Source organism: Hypanus sabinus, chromosome 1 (assembly GCF_030144855.1).
Source record: "Hypanus sabinus isolate sHypSab1 chromosome 1, sHypSab1.hap1, whole genome shotgun sequence".
Lineage (NCBI taxonomy): Eukaryota > Metazoa > Chordata > Chondrichthyes > Myliobatiformes > Dasyatidae > Hypanus > Hypanus sabinus.
In genome coordinates, this window is record NC_082706.1 from 163,984,524 (window position 1) to 164,011,638 (window position 27,115).

The window sequence follows — 27,115 nt, forward strand, 5'->3', positions numbered from 1 at the left end:
ACTCCTAACAGGGAGTTAGGAGTGAAGCTGAAAGGCAGGACCTCCAGGGTGACAATCTCGGGATTGCTACCTGTGCCACGTGTGAGTGAGGTGAAGAATAGAATGATTATGTACATTAATACGAGGCTGAGAGCATGGTGCAGGAAGGAAGGGTTCAGGTTTTTGGATAATTGGTCTTTGTTCCAGGGACGTTGGGATCTGTTTCGAAGGGACGGTCTACATCTGAACTGGAGGTACTAACATTCTTGCAGGAATGTTTGCCAGTGCTCGGGGGGAGGGGGGTTTAAACTAGATGTGCAGGGGGCAGGAATACGAGAGAAGATGATATGATGAAGGATAAGGGACAGGTGGGGAATACACGTTTCCCAAATATTAATTGTGTAAAGGAGAAAGGTGAGACAGAACATTGTTGGAAAAGTTACATGTACAGAGGGTTGGTCAGAAGGAGCATGGGGTTAAATGTGTAGAAGGTTTGGGTGATCTTGAGAAGGTCATCAAAATTCAAGGAGCAATTAGCCTGATGGAAGTTCAAGGAGCTGGGTTAGGTACAATAGACAGTGTTTTAAGCAAAGAGAGGAGGAATGGGCTAAGAATTCTATACTTGAATGCGCGTAGTGTCAGAAATAAGACAGATGAGCTTGAAGCTCAGATGAAAATGGGGAACTACGATATTGTTGGGATAACAGAAACATGGCTGCAAGGGGATCAGGCCTGGGAGTTGAGTGTACCAGGGTATACGTGCTATCGTAGAGACAGAAATATGGGAAGAGGGGGTGGGGTGGCCCTGTTGGTGAGGAATGAGATTCAGTCCTTAGCAAGGGGTGACTTAGGAACAGGGGAAGTAGAGTCTGTGTGGATTGAGCTGAGGAACAGTAAGGGTAAAAAGACCCTAATGGGTGTTGTGTACAGGCCCCCAAACAGTAGCGTGGATATTGGGTACAAGTTGATTAGGGAGTTAACATTGGCATGTGCTGAAGGTAATGCAGTTGTTATGGGAGATTTCAACATGCAGGTGAACTGGGAGAATCAGGTAGGTGCTGGACCCCAGGATAGGGAGTTTGTGGAGTGTCTAAGGGATGTATTTTTCCAACAGCTTGTGCTTGAGCCAACCAGGAACGAGGCTATTTTGGACTTGGTGATGTGTAATGAACAGGAATTGATAAATGATCTTGAAGTAAAGGAGCCATAGGAAGCAGTGATCATAACATGATAAGTTTTTATCTACAATTTGAGAGGGATAAGGGCAGATCAGAGGTGTCAGTGTTGCAATTAAATAAAGGAGACTATGGAGCCATGAGGGAAGAGCTGGCCAAAGTTAAATGGGCGGATGCCCTGGCAGGAAAGACAGTGGATCAGCAGTGGCAGATATTTTTGGGGATAATACAAAAGATGCAAAAGCAGTTCATTCCAATGAGAAGGAAGGATTCAAAGAGGGGGAAGGGGCCACAGTGGTTGACAAAGGAAGTCAGAGATTGTATAGCATTAAAGAAAAAGAAGTATGACAGGGCTAAGATGAGTGGGAATATAGATGATTTGGAAAGTTTTAAAGATTTGGAAAGATCTTAACTAAAAAAGCAATACGGAGAGAAAAAATCAGGTATGAGCTCAGTCTAGCCAGGAATATAAAAGTGGATAGCAAAAGCTTTTTTAGCTATGTGAAGAGAAAGAAGATAGTTAAGAACAATGTTGGCCCCTTGAAGAATGAATTGGGAGAAATTGTTATGGGAAACAGGGAAATGGCAACAGAATTTAATGCGTACTTTAGATCTGCCTTCACCAGGGAGGACACAAGCAATCTCCCAGATGTATGGATGGGCCAGGGTCATAAGATATCAGAGGAATTGAAACAGATTGACATTAAGAAAGAAACTGTGATGAGTAGACTGATAGGACTGAAGGCTAATAAATCCCTGGGTCCAGATGGTCTGCATCCGAGGGTTCTAAAAGAGGTGGCTCAGGAAATTGCGGATGCATTGGTAATCATTTTCCAATGTTCCTTAGATTCAGGATCAGTTCCTGATGATTGGAGAGTGGCTAATGTTATCCCACTTTTCAAGAAGGGAGGGAAGGAGAAAACGGAGAACTATCGCCCTGTTAGCCTAAAGTCAGTCGTGGGGAAGATGCTTGAGTCCACTATTAAGGACGAAATAGTGGCATATCTTGATGGCAGTAATAGGATTAGGCCAAGCCAGCATGGATTTACCAAGGGCAAATCATGCTTGACTAATCTGTTGGAGTTTTTTGAGGGTGTAACAAGGATGTTAGGCGAGGGTAAGCCAGTGGATGTAGTGTACCTAGATTTTCAGAAGGCATTCGATAAGGTGCCACATAGGAGATTGGTGAGTAAAATCAGAGCTCATGGCATTGGGGGCAGGGTTTCAACATGGATAGAAAACTGGTTGGCAGATAGAAAGCAAAGGGTAGCAGTGAATGGGCATTTCTCAGACTGGCTGGAGGTGACTAGTGGGATACCACAGGGCTCTGTATTGGGACCACAGCTCTTTACGATTTATGTCAACGATTTAGATGAGGGCATTGAAAACTATATCAGCAAGTTTGCTGATGATACTAAACTGGGTGGCAGTGTGACATGCGAAGAGGACGTTAGGAGAATACAGGGAGACTTGGATAGGCTGGGTGAGTGGGCAGATACTTGGCAGATGTCATTCAATGTGAATAAGTGTGAAGTTATCCACTTTGGAAGCAGGAACAAGAGGGCAGAGTATTGTCTGAACGGTGTAGAGTTAGGTAAGGGAGAAATGCAAAGAGACCTAGGAGTCCTAGTTCATCAGTCAATGAAGGTGAATGAGCAAGTGCAACAGGCAGTGAAGAGGGCAAATGGAATGTTGGCCTTTATTACAAGGGGAATTGAGTACAAGAGCAAGGATGTCATTTTGCATTTGTACAGGGCCCTGGTGAGACCACACCTGGAATATTGTGTACAGTTTTGGTCTCCAGGTTTAAGGAAGGACATTCTGGCAATTGAGGAAGTGCAGCGTAGATTCACTAGGTTGATTCCTGGGATGGCAGGGCTGTCTTACGCAGAGAGATTGGAGAGATTGGGCTTGTACACACTGGAATTGAGGAGATTGAGAGGGGATCTGATTGAAACGTTTAAGATAATTAAAGGATTTGATAGGATTGAGGCAGGAAATATGTTCCAGATGTTGGGAGAGTCCAGTACCAGAGGGCATGGATTGAGAATAAGAGGTCAGTTATTTAAAACAGAGTTGAGGAAAAACTTCTTCTCCCAGAGAGTTGTGGAGGTGTGGAATGCACTGCCTCGGAAGACGGTGGAGGCTAATTCTCTGGATGCTTTCAAGAAGGAGCTAGATAGATATCTGATGGATAGGGGAATCAAGGGATATGGGGACAAGGCAGGGACTGGGTATTGATAGTGAATGATCAGCCATGATCTCAGAATGGCGGTGCAGACTCGAGGGGCCGAATGGTCTACTTCTGCACCTATTGTCTATTGCCTATCATCCTGATGTCCTCAAGGGAGTAAGGCAGGTTCCGGGCTTTCATGAAATGGTAAAATCGGGTGACCCCTGGGTGGCAAAGATCTGCATCGAGGGCGTATAGCTGTTCGAGCTGCGCGCTGGCACACGCTCCCAGGGATAGGGCATCAGGGGGCTCATTGAGCCTTCCAGGCTGGTACAGGACATCATAGTTGTAGGTGGAGAGTTCCATTCTCCACCGCAAAATTTTATCATTTTTGATTTTACCCCGCTGTTGGTTGCTAAACATGAACGCAACTGAGCACTGGTCGGTCAGCAAGGTGAACCTTTTGCCGGCAAGATAGTGCCTCCAGTGCCTAATAGCTTCCACTATGGCCTGGGCTTCTTTCACCACCGCAGAGTGCTGAATTTCAGGGCCTTGAAGGGTACGAGAGAAGAATGCTACCGGTCTTCCTGCCTGATTGAGGGTAGCAGCTAGCACAAAGTCGGAGGCGTCAAAGTCGGAAGGGAATGGTCTCGTCCACTGCATACATTGTTGCTTTGGCAATGTCCCCTTTAATGCAGCTGAAGGCCGCACGGGCCTCAGCTGAGAGGGGAAATGCAGTGGACTTGACTAGGGGGCAGGCCTTGTCTGCGTAGTGAGGGACCCATTGGGCGTAATAGGAAAAGAAGCCCAGGCACCGTTTGAGGGCCCTGAGGGTGATGGGAAGAGGGAGTCCCAACAAGGGGCGCATATGGTCGGGGTCAGGGCCAATGACCCCGTTCTCCACAACATACCCAAGAATAGCAAGTCGGGTGGTTCCAAACACACACTTGTCCCTGTTATAGGTAAGGTTAAGAGTTTTGGCCACTTGGAAAAATCTTTGGAGGTTAGTGTCGTGAATTGAGGCATGACCAGTAACATAAAGTCCCGATATTCTGTGCCCTGCACCATCAATGTCGCTACACAACCCCACCAGATGTCTGTGGAATGCAATCCAGAAGCCATGGTGACCCTCTGGCTTACCGGCTGTGTCACGAGTCCGCAGCGTTGCACCGTGTCCGGGTGAATAAAACTCTCAGTGCTGCCCGTGTCAAACAGGCAGCTAGCCCTGTGCCCTTCCACCAGGATGTCCATCATTGACCTTGCAAGCAGGTGTGGAGCGCTTTGGTCGAAGGTTACGGACGCCAGAGTTGAATCGCCGTCTTGGTGCCCAGTAAGCACCCGTGGGTCAGAGGTGGGGCGAGGTGGCGCCGACAAAGATGGCCGCCCCCATGCCTCGCACAAGGCAGGCAGGCAAGATGGCGGTGACCAAGTTGGCCACCCCCATGCCTCGCACGAGGTGGGCAGGCAAGATGGCGGTGACCAAGATGGCAACCCCATGCCTCGCATGCGGCGCTGCTCAATCCCATTTGTGGTTTAGACTTACAGGCCTTGGCGAAGTGGCCCTTCTTTCCGCAGCTGGAGCAGGTAGCTTCTCGGGCCGGGCAGCGTTTTCGGGGGTGCTTTTTGAGTCCGCAAAAGTAACACTGCGTGGACTTGCGACTGGCAGGAGCCGTGGTCGATTGCGGGGACTTCACAGACTCGCAAGTGGCAGCAGCTGTGGTTGATCCACCGGCGGGTGGCGGGGTCTGCAGCGTCCATGGGACTGGCGGGAGATCGTGCGGCCAGACAGCGTCAGCATTGTGCAGAGCAGCCTCCAGTATGTCGGCCAGCTCGATCGCTGACTGTACAGTAAGATCGGCGTTTTCCAGCAGCCGCTGGCGCACGTACATTGACCTGATCCCCGTAACAAAGGCGTCTCATACCAGGAGCTCCGCATGCTGTCCGCCGTCAGTCCCCTGCAGTTGCAGGCCCACATGAGAGTCTGTAGGGCCCAGACAAACTCAGCGCTCAACTCTCTGGCCCGCTGTCGCCGCGTCGCTAAGCGATGTCTTGCGTAGACGATGTTCACCGGTCGCAGGTACTGTCTTTTGAGCGCGTCCAGTGCCCCTTGATAGGTCAGCAGGTCCCTGATTAGGGAGTATACCCACGGACTGACTCTGGAGAGGAGAACTCTGGGCATGATAACAGGCTCAGTCACACGAATCTCTTCCAGGTATGATTGGAAGCATGCAAACCAGAGTTCAAAGGCAATAGCTGCTTCAGGAGATTGAAGATCAATGTCCAATCTGTCTGGTCGTAAAATGCTCTCCATGTTTTAAAATTGCAGCTAATAAAATTGATGTACCATCAATAATTCTCAGAGACGGGAGGTGAACGATAGGCTTTTATTAGCTGCAAGAGACCACGATTAGCTGCAAGAGATCACCACACAACATCCTGGAGACTGAGGGAGGAGCAGTGCCTCCAATCACCTTTATACAGGGGTCTGTGGGAGGAGCCACAGGAGCAGTCAGCAGAGGGGCGTGTCCAGACAGGTATATGTAGTTCACCACAGCCTGGACTGACACCTTACTGCCCTATTGTCTTGTTTATTATTTATTGTACTGCCTGTACTGTTTTGTGCTCTTTATGCAGTCCTGGGTAGGTCTGTAGTCTAGTGTAGTTTTCTTTTCTGTGTTTTTACATAGTTCAGTCTAGTTTTTGTACTGTGTCATGTAACACCATAGTCCTGAAAAATGTTGTCTCATTTTTACTATGTACTGTACCAGCAGTTATGGTTGAAATGACAATAAAAAATGACTTGACTTCATAATGTCAAGTATATAGAGATTCTCTTCTTCTGTGGGAGGAATGATTAAAATGTCATCTTGGTTGTATGGGTGGCAGTGGGCCACCTTTCACATTTTGGCACAGGTGGGCTGAAATATTTTGGGTAAAGACTATGCCAAAACTCAGCTTAATACTTAAACAACACCCTTTATGAATACTAATTGTTTGCTGAGTTGCATTCATTGTCCATATTTAATTGTGTGACAGGTTCAACTTGGTAAAGACTTTGTCCCTGCCAATTCAGGGAACACATTCTCTGATCTGGGGAAAAGGAGATTGCTCATTGTCCATAGTTCATTTGAGAGTGACCTTATGGCCCTCAGAAAGCTGTGTAGTCTGTATGCTTTGGGCATCACATCAGGAGTTGCCACTCACTCTCTGTCAGAACCTTTGACCAATTTACCACATCATTTGAATTTGTTAAACCTGTCTCTACCTTACATGCTGAAGGCTTGGTATTAATGTAAGCTTCAGGAAATTCATTTGATGTTTTTCTGAATATGTTTGTTGGTTTTGCGTCTATTAATGCTAGTCTATAAATCTTTGAATATTTCCGCATTTTGCTCCAGAAACTTATCTGGATGTATCATAATTATAGAGAGTATAGTGGTACTTTGGCCAACCAAGTCCACATTAACACGACCAACATGTTCACCTTTGAAACATGAGGGGAAAAAAAAACTAGAGCACCTGAAAGAAACCCATGCAGTTCTGGAGAGCACACAAATTCCACAGAGATGTACCAGGTCAGGAAATTAGGTTACTTGAGCTATGAGATAGCACCCTTTGTATTAATATGTCATTCATTTTGTTACAAAGTGCTGAAATTGTTCTAATCCACTTTTAATTCTTTGGACCAATCTTTTCTTAAAAGAGTTTTATCAATGTCACTCGGTCTTATGATATGTAGATTCTTCCTTTGACCGTTATGAGAAACTCTGCATCATATCCAACCTCGGGGATTTCACCAACTCAACAGCTTTAATGTTCGGTATATGTTTTATTAATGGTAAGTTACTGATTATCTTGATGTTCAGCCAAGCTGTCATAGCTGTATGTATACATGTAATGATCAATTAAGTTTTACTTTAATTTTAAGCTTTCTTTGTTTTTTCATTATTTCTGGTTGTGACCTATGTAATGTTTAATTTGAGTATATGGACACTTGACACATTCAAAAAACTTTTTTACTTCAGACGGCTTCAATTCTTTGCCATTCCATGCACGACTCTGATGAAACTTACTGTATATGCCTTGTCGATTCCCAGCCCTGGCTACAAAATTATGCAGATTATACTGGCTATAAAAGATGTCTTGATTTATTCAAGGTTCTTCTCTTGTACAAAATGATACACACATGGTCAAATACACATATTATTTTCTATATAGTGTACTAACATTGTTTGCTTTGGATGACTGATGCTATAAATAAAGACTGTGTTCTTCCCAGTAATATCTTGATAATGGGTTAGCTTCCTTATAACTGCTAGATTTTACATGTTTATCCATGACAAGCTCAAGAATACGGTATACCTAAGGTGAATATTGTGTTCTTGGAACAGTACATATCTTTAGATTAAGCTACTGTATCAGTTTTATATTGCAAAGTATGAAACTAACACCTACTTTAAAAAAGTAATTGTTGATTATTATTATCATCAGGGTAAGATCATTAAAACTCTGGCTGTCCTAACTTGCAGCAAATCCATTCTATCCATCATGTCACTGCCTGGTTCTCAGTAAAGTAATACCTCTTTATTAAAATGCTTGATTATTAGAAACAGGCTCTTCAGCCCAAGTGGTGGATGCTTACAAAGGTTCCCATCTAAGCTAGTCCCACTTTCTCACTTAGGCACATTTCCCTCCAAACCTTTCATATCCATCTACATGAACAAATATTTTTTTAAATGTTGTTGACGTCTCTGCCTCAACCACTTTCTCTGGCACTCATTCACTCTCTGGGTGAATAAGTTGCTCTTCAGCTCCTTATTAAATCTTTCCGCTGTCATCTTAAACCAGGAGTTCTCAGCCTGGGGTCCACAGACCCCTTGCTTAATGGCATTGGTTCATGGCATAAAATTGTTGGGAACCCCTGCCTTAAGCAAGTCTTCTAGTTCTTGGTTCTTCAACTCTGGGGAGAAAGATTTATTATCGAAGTACATGTATGTCACCATATACAAATCTGAGATTCATTTTCTTCTGGCATACAGAGTAAATCCAAGAAACACAATAGAATCAATGAAAGATCACGCCCAACAGAACAGACAAACAAGTAATATGCAAAAGCTGCAGATAGGGCCCAGTCCTTCACGGGTAAAGCCCTCCCTACCATTGAGCTCATCAACACAGAGCATGGTTTTAGGAAAGCAGCATCTATCAGCAAGGACCTCCACCACCCAGGTCATTGTCTCTTCTGACTGCTGCAATCGGACAGAAGGTACAGGAGCCACAGGACTTACACCACCAGTTTCAGGAACATTTATTACCCCTCAACCATTAGGTTTTTGAACCAAAGGGGATACTCACTCAACTTCACCTGACCCATCACAGAACGGTTCCCGCAATCCATGGGCTCACTTTCAAGAACTCTCCATCTCATACTCATGACATTTCTTGCTTATTTATTTATTATTATTAATAATAATATATCTTTTGATCAAAAAGAATTTGTATTTGCATTGTTTATTGTCTTTTGCACACTGGTTGAACGCCCAAGTTGGTGCGGTCTTTTTATTGATTCTGTTATGTTTATTGGATTTATTGAGTATGCCCACAAGAAAATGAATCTTAAGGCTGTATACATGTACTTTGATAATAAATTTACTTTGAACTTTGAACTTGTGAACTGTGCTAGTACAAAAGAGAAAAAAATGCTGGTAAAAAATAAACAATAAATATCAAGAACTTGAGATAAAGAGTCCTTGAAAGTGAGTCCATAGGTTGTAGGAACAATTCAGTTGATTGAAGTTATCCACTGCTCGACGATAGTCATTGAGGCAGGTTACCACATTCTTCTTAGGTACTGGTATAATTGAAGCCTGCTTGAAGCAGGTGGGTACCTCAGACTGCTGAAGCAAGAGGTTAAATGTATTGGTGAACACTTCAGCCAGTTGATCAGCACAGGTATTTAGTATTCAGCAAGGTACCCCATCTGGGTTGAATGCTTCTGTCGGATCACCCTGCTGAAGGATGCTCTCATGTCTACCTCAGAGATTGAAATCACAGGATTACTGGAGGCTGTAGGGATTTGTGAAACTTCCTCTATGTTTTGATGGCCAAATTCACTGTGCATATTCTCCCTATTTTTGACCCTCTTAACTTTATACACCTCTATATGATCATCCTTCATTCTGCTACACTTCAATGAAAAGCTGGTAACCTGCTCCGTCTGTCCCCATAATGCAGACCCCAGAGCCCTGCAGTATCCTGGTAAATCTCTTCTGTACTCTGTCTCGCTTAATGGCATCTTTCCTGTAGTAGGGTGACCAAAACTGATTAAAATATACGAAATACAGCCTCAACAACATCTTGTTCAACTGCAATGTAATATACTCATTGTCCTTCTCTTCAATTCTAGGGATCTGCAGATTTCCTTTGAGATATTTTCTAATGTACAACCTTCTGAGATATCTGAACTTCCCCTATTCTGTCAAGCATCCATGATTTTCTTCTTCTTATTGGTAACTGCTAGCTCAGCAATAGAGATCTAAAGCTTTGTCATTGCCTCCTAAACCCCTGCCTCCGTACTCTTACATCACCAATCTCAACCCTTTAAAGTTCATTTTACTAATTGATAATGCATCAAGCACTAAAATTTCCTTTTGAGTGGCTTGGTGCCAAATTTTGTTTGAAGATGATTTTTGTTAAAGAACTTGGTTCTTATTACTTTAAAACATTTGCATAATTGTGAGTTGTTTTTGTTAGGAAATGTGTTACTGTATTGCCTGCAGACTTTGGACGTGAGAGAGGCTAAAGTGAGGAAATTATCAAAGAAAAACTAGAAACAAATAAACATCATTAATAGCTCTTTTAAATTTCCTTGTTCAAACGCCTGCCATTCCCACTTATATTTGAGTTTTATCTCGAATAAAGTGTTGAACTTTCAGCTTTCTTATGACTTGTACAGACAAGTCGATGGGCTGTTTGCAGTGGAATTGTGAACTGCATCACAACAAAGGTACTTCTGTTCACTTGCATCCATGTGTTTTCGAAGCTGCATTATTTTTAGCACTACAAGCTAAAACAACTTTATTTTCCCCTTATCTGAAAGAGAGTCTCTGTAGCTAACTTTGATACTCTGCATAAAATGATGGCATTACTTATATTGGTTGGTATAGTTTATTGTCCTTGAGGCAGTAATTGTGAGATAGAATGTGAACAATATAATTTATTGTTCATATTCTAAATCACAATTAATATAATTGAACAGAGTGTTCAGCCGAAATGATATTGTATACTGTTTCTCTAGGCTTTTGGAGTTTAACTTTGATTGTAATTTAGCTTGAAGCTGTAGTTTTATTTTGTAGTCACCAAAAAAAATATTGTTTTGCTAAGATAGCACGCTTATGACTGTTTTCAGAAATAAAAGCTCTTATTCTCCTCTTTGCAACTTTTTCTGGGTTGTATGTGGTTCACTTGAAACTTGTAATTGCAGTAATCCATGTCAGGGAATTTGTTCAGAAATTCATTGCCTGTGGCATTATTTAAAAGGATGTGGGGGTGGAGATATGTATAATGATTGAAGAGAACTGAAGCCCATGTTGCTGCATGAATTATTCATAGTTGTACTTTTTAGGGCACAGTGTTGTGGGACTTGTGTTCTGAAAGGCTGAGGAAATTACTTTTAGATAAGTATTACTGACAGCCTCAACCCTGCCAGTGTTGCCAAGCTTGCAACGATATTATTTGTCAATCCTTTCCTTTGATGGTGAGCCATATTTTAGAATTGGCACTTCTAGTAAAACTTTTGATGAAGATTACAGGCATTGTTTTCTAAACTACATCATCATGATTGAGTGAAACACTTTCATATTATCATATCAATTGACAACTGAACTGAATTTTTCCCATTTTCATACTAGATTTTGGTACCAAGCCAGAAAATAAGGCAATTTGATTATCAAAGGCATTTGATTGGTGAGCTGCACAAAAGGCATTTGCTTGCAGAACCCCATAGGAATGTGAGACTGGATAACTTAGAGTTAAAGATAGCGTCTGCCTGGGCCACGTTCTAATTTCGGCAGTTTGTTCAGCTCTCCAACAGGCTGTTACCAGAAGCAACCTTACTCTCAACATTAAAAGCAGCAATTCTTAAAACCTTTCAATGATCAATATTTAATCAAAATACATACAAAGAATGGTGAAAACAGCAGGGTAAGTTTACATTTAAAATTAATTTGTTTTTCTAGTTTGTGTAGTTCCTTCAACTCTGGTTCTTCTGTGTTTAAATATTTCTCTGTGTTGAAATGGCTCAGTTAATAAATGCTGTGTTAGTGCCCTCTTTTAGGATGTGTTTTATATGCTTGTTCAACATGTTCGCTTTACAAAACCTGTTTTCTTCCAGTGTTGGAATGTTCCTAAATAGAAATTCCTTTTGCTTTACTCTTTGAGTATTATGACAGCATGACTATAAATGGCGCTTCTAAACTTAGTGTCAATAGAATGAGAATTAACTGTATCCTATTCCATCCGACTGCATATTTATAGATGTAATTACTATAGTGAAGATATCAAATATTGTTGACTGCCAAATAGGAAGTGACAGCTCTTTTACATTCAATTTTTTTATTACCATCTTTGGGGTCAAAGCTACCATTGCAAAACTTAGGCAAGGGTGAATTAGACCAACTTTGAGATGATAAGGGGGGGTTTAGAGATAGTAGAGATGCGGTGGGGGTGGGGGAGTGTTGATGGTTTGTTCTTGCTTCTCCATAATGACAGGGAGAGTATTAAGGGTGCTTAAAATGGGAGAATTTTGTAAAGTGCTCTCAATCCACTACATAGAAATGCCATCATTTTTGTCGCAGTGGTTGCAGTTGAATTTGTGTTCTGCTGTTGAGAGTAACGTTAAAGAAGTATTCAATAATCCATTACCTTGTAATGTGCTAAACTGTTAAGAGCTAATGAAATATGATTGAGGAGAAGTTAGTGGTTTAATGTGGCTGCCAACAATATAATCTGATCAAACATCAGAGCACGTGACTGGAATAACTTGCAGTAAAAATTAAGGTTGTAAAGTTGATTTATTTACATATTTATCCCCTAAATAGAGTCAGTAAGATGAATTTTGGAGAGATGGTACTACCAGCTGCCATTACCATATAGCATAATCAGCACCACTGAATAGAGATTAATTCCTAGGAATTTTTGAAGCCGCATTTCAATTCCATTCACGGTTCATCGGATAATGAAGCAGTCTATGACCATAAATAACAAGTATTGGACAATATCCAGACTTGGCTAGAGAACTACCAAATAACTGTCATGCCATACATGTAGCAATAAAGGGTATAATCACCTCTCCTTGCCATTCAACAGCATTCTTTCTTTGACTTTTCACCAGCACAGTCCTTAGGTCACTATTAACCTGAAACTTAATTGGCTGAGCCATATACGGATCACTCCCAGATAATAAATGGGTTCTAATTTTCCAAATACCCATAAATTGCTTTTGTCCATTAGTTGGAAAATACACAAAAGTCACTCGATATGATCACCATTCTTCCACAGTATTGTAGTGAATGACATTGGAAGTATATCAAACTGATAAGAAAGAGCAATTACTAAACTTTGGGTGGGGTGAGGTAGAAGGAGAGAGAGAGAGAGGTGGAACAAGTTCTGCTATTCATAGGAATGAAAGTATGTAAGTATACTTAACTTCATTGAACTTCTGAATTTAATATTAGGGGAATCCATTTGTATACAGGGGCATCCTTAAGTTGTCTGATCATAACCCAGAGATGGCCTGTAAAACACTGTGGCTACAAACCTAGATTGAAGAATGGCTATTATAAAACAATACCTAAATTTTTGACTCCTCAGAGCATTTCATCTCCACATGCCTGAATGACTGCAGTTCCAATGATGCTCAAAAAGACATCAGGAAAACAGAGCCTGTTTGACCACTTCCTTCCACCATGGCCACGCTGTATACCATCAAAAGATGTCCCGCAACAACTTGCTAAGTCTTCAGCAACAACTCCCAGAACAAAACACACCAGTTCTGAAGTTCAGGAACACTACATATTCCAATTGTCCTTGCAAATCAAATGTTACCCTGATTTTGAAACCTGTATTACTTCATCTTTGTGAAGTCAAATTGGTGAAACTTCCCACATAGTTGCATTCAGGGAAATGACTCATCTTATGAACTAGCTTATCACTGCTTTCTCAAAGTTAAGGATGGGCCATAGGTTTTGGCCTTGCAAGCAGCACCCTCAATTGACAAATGAATTAAAAGTGTCTAACTTTAGAAAATCTTTGCTTTGAATTTGAGTTCATAATTGTTTTGCAAGAGAATAAAGATTATAAAAAGAAAGCACGGATGGGCCATTCAGCTCCATAAATCTGTTCTGACATTCAATAAATCATATCTGATCCAAATCTGACCAAAACACTACTGTTCCTTTCTCTCTTAACACTTTGTGACTCCCTTGCAGTTTGAGTTTCTCTCAGTCTTGACTTAATAAATTAAATGATGGACCAAATGGCAAGAAATCCAAAATGCATTCTCCATAATTTGAGGGACCCTTACATTTCTGACCTGTGTCTTATAAATAGTGGAAATGCTTTGGTCAGTAAGTGAGGCAGGATACCCAGCCTCTTAAGTTGGTGAATTGTGGACATGTGACTCTGTTCTGTGGTGACAGGAACTCCCTGATTTGGAAATCCAAAGGGAGTGGAATCTGTGTGTACTTTAACGAAGGATGGCGCACAAACCTATCTCAAGTCAGCAGTCACTGTTCTGGTGAAATTGAGCATCTTACAATTAAACACTGGGCACTTTACCTGATCAGGGAATTTTTTGTTGTGTTCATCATTGCTGTTTACATCCCCATGAATGTGAACGCCAAGATGCATTGTGATCGCTTTACAGTATCATCAGCTCTCCACGAAACAAGCACTAGGACGATCTCTGTATAATTGTAGGAGATTTCAATCATGTTAACCAGCAGAAAACTTAACCCAAATGCCACTAAAGTATCGCCATGGCCATGAGGGGATCAAGCAGACTGGACCACGTTTATACAAACCGCTGCAGTACTTACAAAGCCATCCCACACCTTCATCTTGGTCTCACTGACCACATTTCCATAATTCTAATCCCAGCATACTGACCTCTGCAGTTATTGGAGAAACCAGTCAAGAGGACCATCATTGTATGGCCTAATGGGGCAATCCCTCTGCTTCAAGATGTATTGAACGAACCAGCTGGCAGATGTTTGAGGAGGCCACCACAAACAGAGGAACACAGGCCTCAAGGAATATGCCTCATCTGTCATTGGCAACATTAGTAAGTGTGTGGATGACATTGCTACCTCAGAAACATCATTTCATCCTCCAACAAGAAGCTCTGGCTAGATGCAGAAGTGTGCTCCCTACTAAAAGCTGCTTTCAACACAGCTCTCAGAGCATAAAGGAGGTACCTCATCTTCGGCATCAAGAGAGCAAAGACCACCTATACACAAAAGGTTCAGGAACACCTGTCTGATAAAGATCACTGTCTATGTGGCTGGGCATCAAGGGCATTACTGATGAGGCAAGGAGAAACATCATCGACTGTACCAGCGATGCCTCCCTCCCTGAAGCTGAATGGCCTACAGAGAGGAGGTGAAAAAGCTCAAGCCTGGTGCCAGGTGAATAACCTTTTCTTTAATATATACAAAACTAAGAAGCTGGTTGTCGGCTTTGGGAGAACTCGCACCACTCACATCCCTCTTTACAACGGTTGCACAGTAGTGGAAACTGCAAGCAGTTTCAAACTCCTGCGAGTGCACTTTGCACATAAACTCTCATGATCCCAGCACACATCCTACACAGATAAGAAGGCTCACCAACACCTCTACTTTCTAAGGAGGCTGAAGAAAGCTGGACTTTGCACATCCATACTCACATCATTCTACAGGTGCACAGTTGAGAGCGTCCTAACTTGCATCACTGCTTGGTACGGAAATGTTCTGATGTGTGTAATGGATAGTCAGTACTGTTCAATGTGACACTGGCACCAGCCTACCTGCCATCAAGGACAAATATACATAAATACCTATATACCAGGCTACCTTTGTATATACATAAAGGTATCGGGAAAGGGCCAGTGACATCATGAAGGATCCCACACACCCTGCTCATAGATTGTTTGTACTACACCCACTAGGGAGGAGTCTACATCGCATCCAAGCCAGGACCTACAGAATTAAAAGCAGTTACTTTCCCCAAGCAGTAAGGCCGACCAACACCTCCATCACTACTTTATTATTTCCTGCCAATAACCTTATGTACAGCCTAACATCACTTTATGGATTACAATCAAAGTATATAAATTTATGTATTTATATTTATTGCAATTTTTATTATTGCTATTGTGCTCTTTATCTTTTGGGTTTTCTTTTTTATGCTGCATTGAATCTAGAATAACAATTATCTCTTTCTCCTTGCACTTGAGTACAGGAAATGACATTAAACAATCTTGGATCTTATGTTGGTGTTGTAAGCGTGGTAACACTCGTGAGCTGCCCAGGACAATCCTCACTGATTTCATTTGACACAAATGATGCATTTCACTGTACGCTTGTAACAAATAAATGTTAATCTTTATCTTCAGTTTTATGGTGGTACTTTGACCCAGTCAAATTGTGATGATGTCAAGGGTAATTGCGTTCATTTTTGGAATTCAGTTATTTGATCTCTGATTGGACCAAAATGTGCTGTGGTGTCTCTCTGAGTGGTCTAAGTACTAGTAAGCAGGTTATTGGAAAGTAAGTGCAGTTTTATTGAACAGTCAACAACACTTTTCATTGTGTTCCTGAAGCTCAAAAGATAACTAATTATATACTAGTTAATTGCGCTCGATTTGTCCTTTTGTTTTTGAACAGGATATACTTGATGAAATTTTTGTATTACCACTAAATTGCTGAAGTTGTAGTTTCGCTGGAGGCAAGACTAATTCTAAACACAGGTCTTTCCTTACTACAACTGGGATGTTGTCTGGCCCTGTAGTTTGAACAACATCTGGTTGTTCCAGCTATTTCTTGCTATCACTTGGAATGAATCAAATTGGATGAAGAATGTCATTGATATGAAGATTGGACCTTGTCTCCATGAAGTCTGTGAGTGGATACTTATCACCAGTGTGTATTTCTGCCACAGCTAGATCAATGAGGATGAGATCTGTCACTTTATCCCCAGTTATTTCACTCCACCTGCCGCAGAGTCAGTACGGCAGCTGCATTCTACATCAGTGCGATCAAGCTTCTGTTGGTGATGGATGGGACATTGAAATGCCCCAGCCAGAGTTATGTGCATATGCTTCTTTCTGTGCTCCTGTCAAGTATTGTTCAACAAAGAACAATTATTGACTATCTGAGGGAGAAAAGAAAATATTAATCATGGGGAGATTTCTTTGCCCTGTGACTGTGAAACTTCATCAGGTCCAGAGTTCTATTAAAGACCACTCACTCACAAGTACACTGTCATACTGACTGGCCTGGTAATTTTGTCCTGCGGGTGAGACATGATGTATCCAGACACTGTAATGGTGAAGTCCGGCATATTATCTGTAAGGTATAATCCTGTATTGCTTGACTAGCTACAAGACAGCTTTCCCAATTTAGACAGAATGGTTGGGAGTAGGACTTTGAAATTTTAACTAATCTGGGAGTGACTTTTTACTGTCCAAATTAGGTTTCTAGGTTGATGCCACATGGTTTGTCCCATTTTCTATTTTACCTATTTTACGGTAGCAATTAGCAGTGCAATTGAGTGACCTGCTCCGCAATGTATGTTATGCATTGCAGCCTATTTGAGGTGCATAATGGCCAGACTGAGTAAAGACAGCAGATATTTTGCCCGGAAACATGTAAGGGAAGCCTGTGTGTTTTCACAACTAATGTTTCCTGGTTGTTATTTTTGTGCTGAGCCTTTTTGGTTTGAAGTTCTCAGTTATTAACAGAAATAATATTTGACAGCTTTTTGAGATTTTAACTTTTATTTTGAATTGTCATTTCAGGCCTCCAAGGTTTCAGATATTACAACAACCACCGCACCACCACCATAAACAAAAAAAAGCATATAAGCATAACTTCCTTGAGTTGTTGAGTACAGTAAAACTCCAATAACACAGCACCATTGCAACATGAGTGGTGACAGATTAGCAGATTTTCTGGGCTATTGAGTGTTCCCCTGGCACACTTTTAATACACCTATTTTTCAGATGTTACACTGGAGTATAATACTTTCCAGTTAACCCAATGATCTTGAAGGAAGAACTGTGGAACAAATTCTTGTCAGTTAAAAGAAAGAAGGACATGAGGCCCTTGTGTGTTCAGGGACAACTCAGAGAGCCAATTATCAAACCATCTGATTTTGGTGCTTTAAGGTAATAGATGATCAGACTTTTACTGCACAAAGTAACTCTAAGGCACTTTAATTGATAAACATATTGTGCTTTTTTCATTCCTCAGTTTCAAGAACAAAAGCAGCAACTACATAGATGTGATCAGGATGTTGTCTTTTAAACATGCACCCAAAGAGTGCTTCAACAAGAGCCATAAAATGTTTAATTTGAAGAAGAAACAAGTTGCCACTGACTTTTAATATCTCCGGTGCATAAAATCTGTCCTATTGTTTCTGTCCAATCCTTCTCCCACTGGCTGCAGTTGAGATACTGGAAATCTGCTCACTTCGAGTGAGAAGGTTGCAATTTTGATGATGATTGATGTTGGCCATCGATGGACCTTGATGCTTCTTTTTGAGCATCAGTAGTCTAGATTAGTTGACTAATAAGCAGCAGTATATTAACAATGATCAGACCTGGAGATTTTGGTCAATGAAATAACAGCTGGTAGAGAGTTGTTGTCTATAAAGTACTCCAGGAGGATACACTGTGGCAGCCACGAGATATCTTTGCTAGTTTGCTTTGGAGGTCTTGTCCTGACAGAGTGAAACACCCTACAGAGTCAAGCAATACTGGCAAGATGTATCATAATCTCATTAGATTTGTCAAGTTTAATTGTGTAACAATGATTACTATTTTATATTTATTCTCTCTCTCAGTTTCTCTCTCCATGTCTCTCTCCTTTTACGCACATTTACACACACGATTATGTGTCTATAAACACCACTCACGCACACTGCTATACTATCCAATTGCATGGCACAGCTGTGTTGCTGCTGTCTGTCAGCCACGGATAATGCACCACTGAGAATGCAGCCCTGCCACGATTAGTCTGTAGCAAAGTGTTGTTAGTTCAATAGAAACTCTGACCGGTGTACTCTTATCAGGTAATCATTTGATGCAACCTTGAATGGTGAACTCTTGGGCATTGGCATATTCAAGAATGAAAATGCAGGAAAACAGAAGAGGACAACGCTGGCTGGAGGAAGTAAAATAACGAAAGAGGGAGGGGTCTGGGCAATAAATATACAACCCTCACTCGTTTTATATAGAAATACTGATGGGTTCATATTTCATTGGCCGTCTCCCAGGCTCCCTGTCCTCCAGTTACAGTTTACAGTATGACTAAATTACAAGCCCTAACAATCTAATATGACCCTTCTTCACTATTTTTACAAGCGGCAAAGAGAAACAAGTCCAAGTTAAATAATTTGTTGAAAATTATAGGTATGGCTGATTTTTACAATAAAGTTGTCATATTTCAGAATAAAAATTGAAGTTACCGGGGAATGAACATGTCGTAATCACTATTAAATGTAATTTACAGTTATTTACAAATGAGCCATTGTACAGGTCATTCCACTAAATTTATACTTCAGACATTGTCACATTACACTTACTTTTCAGTCCTTTGATGGTCAATTAAGTAATTCAAAATTTCCGTCTAAACAATTTATAAAATTAATGAATAGTACATCAAATTGTCAATAAGAAAAAAGGTGTTTTATAATAACATCCGGTCATTATAGATGCAAAGAATGCAAAGCAAGTCAGAAAAATAAATCTGATGTACCCAGGATTTACTATAGCTCTATGTTTGAATGGCTAAGCATACTTGCACTGTATATCTATGTATATAGTACACAACTACAGGAAATTTACTGATTTTTCTGGTTCTTGATTTTATATTTAATTTCCATCTTCTTGAATTTTATATTTTTCATCTCTTGGTATTAAGTATAATGATGTCCAATTAACTTTGCCCAGTTTCTGAGCTGTTTGGGATCTATATGGGAGCAAGGACTTTAACACTGGCATTTAAAAGAGTATATTTTCATAATCAGTAGGGCAGAGAAAACCTTGATTAATGTTAATACAGTCTGCTTCGTAGGGCAGTGGGGAGGCAACATTAACAACGTGGAAGTAAGGAATAAGTAATGTTGGTTAGACCACTTGTTATACATGCATATGATTTTCATTTTAGTGCAAAAATATTGGATTAACATCAGAGAAACTAACATTGAAGAAAGGCAATTCAGGTGATAATAGTGCTGAAATCTCTGCACTTCCTAGGGAATTCTGAAGCTTCTATCAACAAAAAAGTTAGTTTAATTAAATTTCAGGAAATAACACATTGAATACCATACAAGTTAGAGACCTTGTAACCCCTGGGTTGTAGTGCTGATTTATGCACTAGAACTATTCACCTGTTGAACAAAGCTGATCCAGATAACTAAAACCCAAAATATGGAAAATTGTAAGTACCAATTAATTTTTTTGCTTTTTCTGAAGATGTTGCCTGAGCTGGAAGTATAGTCAGCCCTCCTTATCCGCGAGGGATTGGTTCCGAGACCCCCCCCCCCCCGCGGATACCAAAATTCGCGGAAAACTCAAGCCCCTTTTTTGACCTGTCTCAGTGCGGTGGTTTTTAGGACCCAACGGAACCTTGGTCTTTATTTAATGTCTCAGTGCAGTGGACATTAGGACCCAGTGGCGCAGCTCTGAATCCGCAGTGTTTCTGTTCACGAAAATAATCACGATCATGATTGAAAATAAGGTGGAAGTAATAAAGTGATTGGAAAGAGGTGAAATGCCATCAGTCATTGGAAAAGCGTTAGGCTACAGTTGGTCAACTATCGAAACAATTTTAATGGAGCATGTGAAAGGCCCTGCCCTGATGAAAGTTACAATTATTACTAAGCAACGCAGTGGTTTAATTATTGAAGGACATATGTTTCTTAAGTATTTTATATGCATAGCAAGGTAAAATATGTACTATATACTAAGAAAAACGTTTGACTAACGGACGCTAAATAATACTGGATGTACCTGTTCTGACTTCAAATCCAACTTAAAGGTGGACTCAGGAATGGAACTGATTCATAACCTGGGGACTTATAATACCTAATACAATGTAAATGCTATGTAAATAGTTGTTATACTGTATTGTTTAGGGAATAATGACAAGAAAAAATAGTCTGTACATGCTCAAACAACGAGTGCTGGAGAGAGAACTTCCGGGTTTTTCCAATCCGCGGTTGGTTGAATCCATGCATGAGGAATCCACGGATAAGGAGGTCCAACTGTATTTCAAGTTCAGTTCTTGTAGCTATTCTACCAGGTGTCAACTTGTCTTTTCGGTAATCATGTGCTGAAACTTCCTGTCCGACCTCAAAGTGAGTCACTTGACAACTGGCTGAACTGTTTATTCTCCACTTCCCTCCCTAGATCTAGTTTCAGGGATCTATGTGAGATCTCTATTTCCTGCCCATGAACAGCCTTGCAGGTGTTTGATTTGTTGTCACATGAATAGAGTTCCGATACAGAAAAAAGAAGTTATCCACCTTGTGCGTAGAGAAATGTCCTCCTTGTCCATAGCTTTAATGGACTTCTTGAATGTTTGGGTAAACCTTTCAGCTGACCCATTCATTGCTGGATGGTGAGGAGCTGACTTAAAATGTTTGATACCAATTTTTTTCATAAATAGTGGAAACTATTCTGACATTTATTGTGGTCTGTTGTCACTCACAATTTGTTCTGATAAGCCACTTCTGGTGGAGATAGCCCTCAGAGTGGAAGCAGTCTTTTCAGATATAGTTGACTTCATTGGTTCTCCATCCACTTTGAATGAACATCCACATCCATCAGGAACATGGAGTCCTTGAATGGCCCAGCAAAGTCAACATTTACTCTTTGCCATGGTATCAAAGGCCACTTCCACAGGTGTAACCCTGCCTTTGAGGGTGCATTTTGGACTTCTTAGCATCCTGAACAGCTTTTGGTCAAGTCTTCAATCTGTCTATCCCCAGCCACCACACATTGCTCCAGTTGAGACTCTTCATCTTGACTGTATCCTTCTGCAGATTGTCAAACACCTTCTTGTTGGCATTAAGTAGCTGTGACAGTCTCTGGTTAGGGCTACTGTTTGGGCTCCAGTGGCCTGTTGATGACACTTTGAGAGCTTTGACTGTGTGCCAGTCTAGGTGGATTTTTCTCAACCATTCCTGCCCAAAAAGTGCCAGCACTCCACTTTTCAACATAAAAAGCTCTTAACTGTTGTGTTTGGCCTCCATACAGCATGTTCACTTACAGTTTGCCTTCGGGAAACATTTGTTCACCTGCACAGGTTTTTAACATCACTGAGGTCTTCTCTAATGGTAACCTTGAAAACAGTCTGTCTTCGTCAGCCTCTGGAATTATACAAAAATCTGACCCTTTATCCAGCTCCATTTTCAGTTTTACACCAGACACATCTGCTTCAGTAATAGTATGCAGTTCTAGGTATGACAACTCAACTTTGTCAGACACTGTGTTGTCTGATTCTGTTTCACCTTTGGTCGCTTTATGCATTTGCTTAGGTTCGTGTTTGAAACTTTTCACTTGGTGTGTTTTTCTCTTTGGTTGTGCTTTTTGTCTGCCTTGCACACTCTCTATGGAACTTTTTTTGTGACACTCTATGCAAATTTTTTCTTTGAACCAACAGTTATTTACATTATGGGAGGAACTGCCACATCAAAAACATTTTTGGCTTTTTGCACCAGTCACAGACATTTTGTGCTTTCCACATTCTAATATCTTTTTCTGTAGTTCTGCTGCATCCTTTGCTGCAGTCTCTAATGATATTGCAATAGCCAATGCCCATTCTAAGGTTAGGTCTCTTTCTGGCAGTAGCCTCCTTTGAGTGCTTTGACTATGCATACCATATATAAGCCTGTCCCTTAATGCATCAGAAAGTCCAACTCTAAAGCCACAATACTTGGTAAATTTGCACAGTTCTGCAATGTATTCAGAAATGCTTTCGTCCTTTGACAGGTTCCTCTTGTAAAATCTAAATCTCTCAGCTATTGCCAACGGTTTAGGACGGGTGATTTTAAAAATTGCAACAATTTCGTCAATTATCTTGCTTGCTGACTTTTTCAGAAGTTACTAAGTTGTGTAAGAGACTGTACATTCCAGCACCTATTAAGCTAAGAAGAATGGGGGCTTTCTTTTCCTCATCCATGTTGTTCACTTTACAGTACAGTTCAATCCTCTCGATATATGACTTCCAACCTTTATTAGCACTATAAGATTTGTCAGCTTTCCTGACTAAAGCCATTTTCACTTTAACTTTGGTAGATGTTCACTGTGTACTATGCTGTTAGTAACTTATGCATCCCATTATTAGCTTTCATGGAAGTCTATTCTGTACTGTGTAATTCTTTCCTCTTGATGTCTCATCCTGTAACTGTCAGTACAGTTGGTGATATTCTCTGAAATTCAGGATCATACTCCACCAATTTGTTGTGTCTGTGCAACTACATATCAATTAAATTAAAATACGCACATAGGAGATAGCTGTAACTGGTGTATTCACGTTGCTGTGAGAGAGAAGGAGAGAGCAGATCAATGTGCATGTGAAGACAACAGATCAATGCACATAAGTTATCAGTCCATACAAAGTGCTAAGGGAAGTCATTGCTCTAAAAGGAATAGATCTATACATTACAGGAACCTCACTACATCAGCCGCTGGGCCCTTTATCTCTCCAGTAATCTTTATTTTTCATATTATCTGAACATTGCCATTCATCCAGTAACTGAAACATCTGCTCAGCCCAAGCTTCATATTCTTCTTCCCCATCGGGTGCAGGCTTGACTCGAGAGTACACTCCCAGACTATGATAACTTTGTCTCTCTGCAGGTACACCTCTGGATTTATCAACCATTGCTGTAATAGCCAAAACTAGATCAGAATTTAAATCAACTGGTGAAAAACCCATTAGACCTTTCTCATCAGACAACTCTTTTCCTTCTCTTAGTAGAAATGAGAACAATTTGTCTTTAATGTCTTCACCCTCAGCTACATGCCCCTTATCTAAAAGTATGGACTGCCACTCCAGTGTCTCCCAACATATTAGCCAGCACAACTTCAGTCACGTCACTGCTAGTCTGGACTAAGACAATATCCTTACCAGCCGATTGGTCAAAACATCATTCAATCAGCATAACATAACACAAATCTTTTACTGAACTCAACACTCCGAGTAGCAGTTCATCAGGAATTCAGACATCCACCCTGCTCAAAACACAAGCATTACTTGTGGATGATCTCTTTGAATCGCACCAAACCTTAATCCCTGTGGCGTCCATAATAAAGTACCTTAGTCACTCTCCCCAACACTAGTTTAAACACAGGCTTAAACACACAAACTGCTTAATCAATTCTAAAACAGCAGGCACCCAGCATTTGAGAATACTGGACAAGCCCCCACAAAGGTATCTCCCTCACTGGGCTCGTATGCAAACTTGGCCCATTAGACAGCTCTGCTAACAGCCATGTGACTCAGCAATGAGGAGGCCTCCTTTCACAAACAATATTCATCTAGGGTTGGTATGATTTGGGGTTCAACCAAGCACAAATATCATGATGTTTTGATTAAAGGAACCTCAATTTGAGGGAATGCTGTGTAAATATTGCCCATACACAATTGTTGGCCAACAAGAAATAACAGATCATACACCACATAAACCTATAAAGAAAGTATATTTACAAATTTCAGCTCTATCGAAGAGTTCGTAGGAAAGAGAAAAGAAAAAAATAAGAAGGTCAATTACAGTTAAAACAGTCCAATGTGCACATAAAGTTGGACTCACTCTGGAGTTGTCGTTACTCACACACTGGACACACAATCTGCGCGAAAGCACACACCCCATTCCAAACTTTGCTCAAAATCCATCTCAAACAAACGGTCTCTTGAGAGAGAGTATTGGGCTTTCTTCCTTGGAACCATTCTTCTGCATAAAGCTCTTTGTGCAATGGGGACTTGCCTTCCAACAACATCCTCCCTCCTCCATTCTTGCCAAAAGCCCAAAGCCAAATTACTTTCTGTCATGAATCTTTGTATGCCCCACTCTCTCTACCATCCTGATTTCTACCAATTTTCTACCATCCTGATTGGCTGACACAACACTCCTAAACTGAACAGCAGGTCTTCTCATTCTACCAGCAGAACACACTGTTTTTGCAGAAATTGCTAAAATGAAATACCTGCAGTATAGCAGTAGGAATCGTAACCACGTCATTACATAGTGGATATCATTGGTGCCATTATTCCCTCGAAGTATTTTGTGCTTAAACCATCAGCTGGAGAATAACGGATCTTTAATCTGGAAATCTGCAAATTAGGATGACAGGTAAATATAAATGTTATCATTATTTTCAAGTATCCATCCAGGTTGCACACCATTCTGACATGGAAATTAGTCATTGCTTCAAGATATTGAAGATTTTCCAATAAAAGCTCAAATATTGTCCGGAAATCTTCAAGAAAATGGTTCATACCATAAAACTGGCCTATCAGAATAAATCATTAATGAAGAATGGGAGCTTCAGCCCTTATGTTCTATCAGGTTTTTACCGTGCACCATACTACAAATTCTCAATGTTGCAGCACTAATTTCAGAATTGTCACTGAGTCAGGTTAGAAGATACCTCATCATGAGGATCGGTCGGGCAAAGCAAGTTTTGCTACAAAGAACATCTGTGAGAATGGTCCATTCTGTCTTTCAAAGAGAAATTGTTTTGATCATAAGATATTCCATGGAATGGGTTTTAGATTCAGGGTTTTAGATGGACTAAAATACACTGAATTTTATATTTCTAATGTTTAAATCTATTTTATGCTCAAGTACCACATTAATTGGCTGCTGAAGCACTGTACAAAGCTGTGTTTTCAGCACTGCATTCAATCAAAAATTCATTGGATATTTACCTCCTATGTTGACTCGTCTAATGGTTTAGAACATAAAACATTGAAAATCTACAGCACACGACAGGCCCTTCAGCCCACAATATTGTGCCGACCATGTAACCTATTCTAGAAGCTGCCTAGAGTTTCCCTACTGCAAAGCCCTCTATTTTTCTGAGCTCCATGTACCTACCTAAGTCTCTTAAAAGGCCCTATTGTATCCAGTTCTACCACTTTTGTTGGCAGTGCATTTTATGCACCCACCATTCTGTGTGAAAAACTTACCCCTGACATCCCCTTGTACCTACTTCCAAGCACCTTAAAACTATGTCCCCTCATGCTAGCCATTTCAGCCCTGGGAAAAAGCCTCTGGCTACCCATATGATCAATGCCTCTCATCATCTTAAACATTTCTGTCAGGTCACATCTCATCCTTTGTTGCTCCAAAGAGAAAGGGCCAAGTACACTCAACCTATTCTCATAAGGCACACCCTCCAATCCAGGCAACATCCTTGTAAATCTCCTCTGCTCTCTCTCTATAGTATCCACATATTTCCTGTAGTGAGGTGACCACAAAATTGATATCTAATTTTAAAAGAGCAATTTGTCCAAATGGTGTAAGTAAGCTGTAGGTTTAAAAAGTGGAGTGGAAAGTTAAATGAATATGTTTGATTTTAATCAGAATTGTAACACAAATTATTGATCTAGGTCTTCAATGGCTCACTGATTTTCCCCCACAGTAAGCACTGAGCCATGCAGGCTGAAGAGATTGTCAGAAAATCAAAACTACTGGCATTTCTTTGAGTAGTTCCTTGATAATTTTAAGAGTGACATAAAGGAATGATAGCTGACACAGAAAGAGCGTAGTTCATCCTTCATCTTCTGATATGTTTATTTGAGTGTGCATAATAGATTGCATCAAAGGAAATGTAGCACTCAGAATGAAGGTTTTGTTGGAGATCGTGGCTGGTAGACAGTGGATGATGCTGGAAATACATGTTGACCCCTCTGTTCATGAATCTCAGAATAATTCATTTTGTTAAGGCACTGAATTTAAGGCCCTCTTTTCTATGTATTTGGCCTCTGTCCAGATTCCTGCTACTTTTGTCAAAGTGGAGGAGATGAAAGACATTGAGTAAATTTTTCATTCCTGTCCTAAGTTTAGATGGAGTATTGGAGATTCTAATATGAATGTTGGATGGGTTGCAAGAGGGTGTGGATGGAATGATATTGTGTGTATGTGTGGGGGGGGGGCTGTGAGGGAGGGGGAAGTGACAGTAAGAAGTGACATGTTTTATGTTTGTAGAGATCCATTATTCTGATTTCTTATTGTGGGTCAAATGTTGGACACCTCTTTTAGTGCACTTCTAATAACTGTCTTGGAGGTCCATAGTTCTTCCTTCTGCATGGGTACTCCCTCACTTTCATATTGACTGAAACAAAGTGTTCTTCCCTTCTCCATCACTGCGTGCCTTCCTCAGTTATCAAATGTAGGAACAATAAGGTTTGTTCCTTAGAAGGTTGAAGCCTTCTTTGATTAGTCTGCAGAGAAGCACCTGAATTCAATGAGGCATTAAGGAAACTGCACAGTTCCTATTTGGAAGCATCGGAGTTGGTGC

The 27,115-nt window shown here is 40.9% G+C and overlaps 1 protein-coding gene across 8 annotated transcripts in view; it reads left to right on the top strand.

The window, feature by feature from the left end:
- The first annotated feature begins 11,407 nt into the window (after positions 1-11,407).
- Positions 11,408-27,115, top strand: part of dtna (dystrobrevin, alpha) — a 186,975-nt gene continuing 171,267 nt past the window's right edge. For all 8 annotated transcript variants that reach the window (XR_009514055.1, XM_059980402.1, XM_059980411.1 and 5 more), the window contains exon 1: positions 11,408-11,529. Coding sequence is in view for 7 of the 8 variants with exons in the window: in XM_059980402.1 (XP_059836385.1) it covers positions 11,513-11,529 (17 nt within the window). In the remaining variant the exon portion in view is untranslated. The remainder of the gene's footprint in view (positions 11,530-27,115) is intronic.